Source organism: Misgurnus anguillicaudatus, chromosome 9 (assembly GCF_027580225.2).
Source record: "Misgurnus anguillicaudatus chromosome 9, ASM2758022v2, whole genome shotgun sequence".
In the NCBI taxonomy this organism is placed as follows: domain Eukaryota; kingdom Metazoa; phylum Chordata; class Actinopteri; order Cypriniformes; family Cobitidae; genus Misgurnus; species Misgurnus anguillicaudatus.
In genome coordinates this window covers 10,659,189-10,665,810 of record NC_073345.2, presented here as the reverse complement: position 1 = coordinate 10,665,810, position 6,622 = coordinate 10,659,189, and the positions used below count along the sequence as shown (strand labels likewise).

The 6,622-nt window shown below is 35.3% G+C and overlaps 1 protein-coding gene across 1 annotated transcript; it reads left to right on the top strand.

The window, feature by feature from the left end:
* The first annotated feature begins 368 nt into the window (after positions 1–368).
* rbm41 (RNA binding motif protein 41) lies at positions 369–4,097 on the top strand. The gene is made up of 7 exons (XM_055179645.2): positions 369–497; positions 1,656–1,772; positions 1,892–2,093; positions 2,167–2,371; positions 2,448–2,866; positions 3,156–3,303; positions 3,475–4,097. The coding sequence occupies exons 1-7, from the start codon at positions 490–492 to the stop codon at positions 3,675–3,677; spliced, it is 1,302 nt and encodes a 433-aa protein (XP_055035620.2). The 5' UTR covers positions 369–489; the 3' UTR covers positions 3,678–4,097.
* Positions 4,098–6,622: the final 2,525 nt, after the last annotated feature.

Here is a 6,622-nt window from a genome sequence, read left to right as displayed (position 1 = left end):
CAAGTAGGAAATGGAAGAAATGTTGTTAGGACCAAAAAAGAAAATACAATTATTCACGCATCCGAAAAGGGCATACTAGATTAAATCACTCTCTGTTTAAAATAGGAAAACATGAATCATTTCAATGTATTTTTTGTAATCAGACAGAAACTATAGAACATGTATTAATAAAATGTAAAAAATATGAAAAAGAAAGGTTAAAACTCATAAGTGAAGTTAAAAACATGGGTGTTGAATTATTCAATTTGATAAGTCTTTTGAAAGAACATGCAGAACAAAGTAGAATATATGGTGCTATTATAAAATATATTAAAGAAATAAAAATAATTAATAGACTTTAATTTTATACACACACATATTTTTCACACTCCAATCCAGTTGGTGGCGGTAAATGCAAAAGTTGTTTTGCCATCCGTCTTAAAAAGTCAATAGAAAAAGAAGAATCGCGTACTTCCGGTTTTAAGCGGAAATGTCTGGACGGTGATAAACATGAAGCGGTAAGGTTTAGGGCTTCAGTTTTAACTCTTAACATTTTTTATTATTCATTAGTTAATGACTAAATACGTTTGGGTATTTAATTTACTTTATTCGGATATAGAGTTTACGTTTTTTACTTCATGATAAGGCTGAAATGTATTTTTACATTCATTGCTAACGTTATATTAAATGCTGTAGTTGTCTCGAGACATCACGTATGATCAACAGCCGATTACAAAGTCATGAATTAAAAGGCTACGTTTTACATTAACGTTAACTTGATATTTACCTTTTTAATGGGTAAACATACCTGTCGTTTTCTAATATATGGGTGTTTATCGTTTGTCGACTCGTTTGTTGAAATATCGTCTGTCGATTTTATTGCAGTCAGATGAACTTCCTCAAACAATATTTATTTTAATGTGTAACATTTTAAAAATAAACTTTATGTTTAACCTATCTTTATGGATGTGTTGTATGTTTTAAAGTTTAGGGTCAATTATGTATTTCATGCTTGTAAACTTTTGATCTGTGTGCATACAGATGCCTGTATGTTTGAAAATTGTTATGTGAAATACATATACAATTATGCCAACAAATTAATTTATTTTATTACAAAGCACAAAAAAGCCAATAAGAGCCAAAAATTAAATGGGATGTAGGGCTGTCACGATTATGAAGTTTGGCTGACAGTTAATTGCCTAATAAATTGTGACGATCATTGCTTCGACATTTAATTCTCATACATTTTGTTTGTTCATAAAATTATTTTCACACATGGTTGTGATTATTTAAATGAATTTTTTTGCAAGGTTTACCTAGCAGTAAATATAAATAGACATAACACATATTTAAAAGTAATTATTTAATGATTATAGTTCATACCGCAATATGAACGTTTTGCTGCATTTCTTTAAATGCTGTTTTTTCCACTGAATTAAATGGTTTTGCAATGTACCGCATTCCAGTAACGACATCTAATACGGTCTCGTTTATACAGGCGCTACAGCCCCCCTTGTGTTTTTAGGAGAGATGTGCAATCATTGCGGTGATCTGAAATCATTGCGATGAGGTCAAACAATCACGATTATTTAATCATTGTGAGAGCCCTAATGGGATGTCCTTTAAAACTGTTTATTAAACCCCAAAAAGATGTTAAGTTTAATTTGGATTTTTAGGGTGACTCGATATGCCTGTGAGGATGCGCCCATCCCTGAAGAACAGGAAACCGAAGGCCAGAGACAACTACACAATCTACTCCTACAGCAACTAGACACAGATGTAGATATTGAGAGGTCAGTGTCTGATACAGGATTCTCTCCTTAGCTATTGTTTGGAACAGAGATCTGCATATAAAATATTGAATTATATGCAGTATATTTAATATTAATGAAATAATATGAAATTGTTGTAGGTGTGTAGCCAAGAAGAAATGCTTCGCTCCAGCAGCCGTATACAAGCCCTTTGGGGAGCAGGCAGCTGGTGTGAGGAGTCTGTCACAGTTTCAAGCCCTGAAGGATGGGGATCAGGAGCTGGCCACTCTTCGAGACCTGGGCCTTACTGATGCAGAAATCGAGCTGTGGAGATCCAGAGACCTGCCAGAGAGTTTGTGGAAGGTCTGAAAGCAATTGATGGATGGAAGGTCATCTTACCAAATAATGTAATGTTTCTTGTTCATGATTTTCTCAGGATAAAGGGGTTTGTGTGGCACCCGATGCGAGGAATCAGCGTCTGCAGGCCATCCGGGATAAAATGGCAGCGCACGCAGAGCTGCTGTCCCGACCCCAGCGTTTCTCGGGTAGCCGCCCGCTCTCCCGCAGAGAAATGGAGATAGAAAAGGCACTCTTTCAGGGCAGCGATCGCAGCAGTTTTCTCACGGCCCTTTACCATCAAGGTTAAAATAATACTAATCATAATTACACACAAGCATTGTTCTTCCTATTTAAATAGTTGCCTTTTTATATTCCCAGAGGAAGATTCACAGGCCGGCCAGCAGGGGGCGACATCCACCAATGCAATGGACGTTTTCTATGAAGACTTTCTTAAAGATCACAACAAAAACTCTGATATCTCACAAAGACCAAAAACACGCGCTGAACCGACATATCAGTCCTGCTCTAATTCAAGCCAGTCACAAGCTCAACACAATGATGAACACAAAAGTTCAGTGTCGGACATTGTTAACCAACCACAGCCTAGGAAAATGACTATCGGCCAGTCCATTGGTACATTAAAACCAACTTTTGTTCAAGGACATGATGGACCAGTTACTATCAGTGGAGAAATAGAGGATATTTCAGAGGAAGAGATCAAGGGCAATCGGGAAACGGAAGACGGTATACGGAATATTAGACGTTTCAAGAACTACCAGAAAGGGACGCCATCGAATGTAAGTGCAGCATAACTGATTTAAGATGTTGCAACGTTTAAATAAGATAATGATATGCAATGATTTTTGTGTATAAGTCCTGTTCATTTCAGTTTTTAGGCCATGCTTCATTTTTAATAAAAACGTGTTGGGAATGAGCTATACTTTTATAATCAGACTTGCAAATGTATTATTATAGATTGTTGCTGGAAAATTAATTGAGGACAAGCTGATAAAGCAGACCACTTAAATACTGTTTAAAATCTAAAAAGATGCTGAATGCATTTATGTCTTGCTTTGATGTGTGTAGGTGCTGTGTGTGAAGAACATGAGTCCGCGGGCATCATTGGCCCAGCTGGTTTCTCTCTTCTCACGGTTTCAGAAAGATGACACACGGCCCATTCTGTACCGCCTACTGACCGGCCGACTCAAGGGACAAGCATTCATTACGCTCTCCGGTAAGAGAAAGTTGTTATAAAAGATGTGCCCTTCATTTATTATTCAACTATAATTGTTTATCTACTAAATTTAAAATCGTTTACTAAGCCATTCATAAATGCCAATCATAATACATCTAAGCACATGCAATGTTTACACATTAGTTTTTTGCTATCTTTTGCTTTTTACAGATGTTGAAAGTGCGCAAGCAGCTCTTGATCTGTTAAATGGATACATGTTGCTTGATAAACCTCTGGTCATTGAGTTTGGCAGGAAGAAAAATGAAGAGACCAAAGCAAGCACTGATGGATCTATAGATGCCGACACCACATCAACACAAAAAGACAATAAGAAACCTGTACAATGCTGTTCATTTATTTATAACAAAAAATGATATTTTTATGAGCTATTTATTTGGAAATAATGTCTTTGTGTAACCAAACCAAACTGCTTAAAGGGATAGTTCACCCAAAAATGAAAATTCTGCATGTTGTTACAAACCTGTATACATTTGTTTGTTCTGATGAACACGAATTAAGATATTTTGAGGAATGTTCACTTCCATAGTATTCTTTTTTCCTACTATGGAAGTGAATGGGGCTCACGAACGGTTTGGTTACAATCATTCCTCAAAATATTTTCCTTTGTGTTTATCAGAACAGGGAGATTTATGCAGGTTTGTAACAACACAAGAGTGAGTAAATGATGACAGAATTTTCATTTTTGGGTGAACTATCCCTTTAAAAGACAACTGTCATACTTCTATAGACCACAAGGTGTCACTCATTCCCCATTAAGTACACTGTGTTTTGTAGTTTTTAGTCTGTGTTTGCTATCTGTGAAAACCTTTAAAAACAGTAACAAAAATTTGGCACGTGGCTTGACATGAAAAAATGCCTCAAATTGTGTTTAGTTAACGTGAGATGTCCTGTTATCTTTCTGCTGTATGCAGACAGTGAAAGGCAAAGCTCACCACACATCAGCATTATGGAGATCAATTTTCTCTTAAAAATGTAAAGATATCATGATCAGCCCCAGTAGCAGATTTATACTACACTAAATCTGTGGCTGTTGGCAGCTTTTGACAGGCTTTGGCCTATATAAACAATATACAGTCAGTCCCTACAAGCACAAGTCTCACCAACCCCACATAGTTAATCATTAAAATCAAGATAAAGTTGAGTTTCACCTGGGTTGTAACTTTTAAACATTTGTTCAAATGATAAGATCAGTGTGATACCTCAAACGTTCACACACACACTTAAACAGCCATTTACAATGTTGAGTATTTAAAGTGGTATATAAATGAAATCATCTTGTTGGTATAACATTAAGCAATACATTTTCATTAGGAGGTCTGCTTACAATTCAGCACTACCAAAAACTTATGCTACTTCAGTCAAATCTGTTTTGATGTGACGTCTCGTATACTCAAACCCTTTGTAACATTGCAAATTCCAGACATATTCCAAGTTCATGTAAGGCCCTTGTGATCTTTTACGTGGACTAATGCAATTCACTAAATATCAGAATACAAACTATTTACTTGCAATATTACACTTCAAGAGTTTTTGCACACCCCCAACAATATGCTCACCCATATGGGCAAAAAATACATTTTTCTGGCCAATAATATGTTTTAAATATGCTAAAGGAATTAAAGCTTAATTAAATGTATTTTTAAAATTGGAAATATATTTAGTTTTTATTTTCATATATGAGAATGTATTTCAGAAATTAGGCAACAAATACATTTCTAATTTTACAACCCATATGGCAAAAAATAGATGTTTTTCCTGGCCAATGTATATACATGTGTATAAAATGTATATGTATGTATCAAATATTAAAATTATAATTATATTTTTGTAGTTAAAAATATAGTTAATTTGAACCTTTTCGAACCTGTTATGTTTACAGGTTTGTAACATACAAAGTTTTTCTTCCAATGCGACGTGAATATAAATGATCTTTAAATTATTTTGAATAAATATTATTTTTAAGATATATTTTAAGATATAAGAAATGGCCAATAAAATATATTGGTAAAAATATACATTTCAAAATATATTTGAGCACATATATTTTTGAATTATTTAAAAATAATATTTATTCAAAATAATTTAAAGAAAATATATTTCTATTGAAGTCAGTGTTCTCCAACAGGCACCGGATTCCCCACACGGAGTCTAATGCTACGTACACACCAAACGCGGGGCATCGCGTTACTCGCTCTAGATTCCTCGCGGGAGTTAACTTCGTGTCATCCAAATTTTTCACTGGAGTTGAATATTTTCACATTGGGCGAAGACACGTTTGAGGCGAATAGCGCACCGCCCATATCGCGTCATTCGCATCGTCCCACGCAAGGACACGTCTGAACGTGTCTGCATTGACTTTGTATGTAATCTACACGTGCAAATCGTTGAACTCGCGTCTGGTGTGAACCCACAGAAAGAGTTGCCCGCCAGAGCGCATTCTATTAATATGCTCAATTTTAATATTTATTAATTACATATTTTTGATATTAGCTTGGCTTCTTTTATGTATAGGGTGTCCATTCGTGCCAGTTCCGCCGGACATGTCCCGAAGATGTTTTCGGGTTCGTTCTCCGCAAGTCGCGTTGCTCGACCGCATACCGTCATCGAGGTTCTCAATTTCAGTTAAAATACATTAGAAAATTAAGATTTATTTATTTTAAGACATACAATCATTGTAGTTTCATTCTTACCTTGAAATGTAACGGTTGCTTTTCTAAAATTAAACCCGAAATATTAAACCTTGACGACGTATGCGGTCGACCAACGCTACTTCCGGAGAACAAACCCGAAAACATGTTCAGGACGTGTCCGGCGGAACTGGCGTGAATGGCCACCCTATTTAGGTATGTTACCATTTTAAACAATGCTAAAACAAAAAAAAAGTTTGAGTAGACTATATCAAAAATGTTTCGGTTTCCCAAAGACGAGGGGAGACTGCGAGCATGGATCACTGTTGTGCCGAGCCAGGCAAGAATTTAACTCTTTCACCGCAATTAATGACTTATCTCAATTAATAGAATTATCCACTAGATGTCACTCTTACCCAATTTATGAAAAACAACATTTTAAACTCTGTGTATATTTTGATCTTCGCTCTGAATCTGATCTCTAACAAAATTCATTTACAAAAATGCAATTATTTCAGTTTTTTGCTCAAAATTTTGTATTTTTGAAGAAATCTATATTTGAGAGGTTATAAAAAGAGAACTAATAAAGGTAGGATGAAACGCTTTTTCCCGTTTTGTTTGTTTGAAAGCAGAGGGCCTGTTATTTCATTTGATATATTTATATGTTTATA

What these genes read in the sequence shown, in the direction of transcription:
- rbm41 (XM_055179645.2), top strand. An exon ending in ACAGATGTAGATATTGAGAG is followed by an intron (nt 1,773 to 1,891) that starts GTCAGTGTCTGA and finishes AAATTGTTGTAG; the next exon opens with GTGTGTAGCCAAGAAGAAAT. An exon ending in AGCATTCATTACGCTCTCCG is followed by an intron (nt 3,304 to 3,474) that starts GTAAGAGAAAGT and finishes TGCTTTTTACAG; the next exon opens with ATGTTGAAAGTGCGCAAGCA.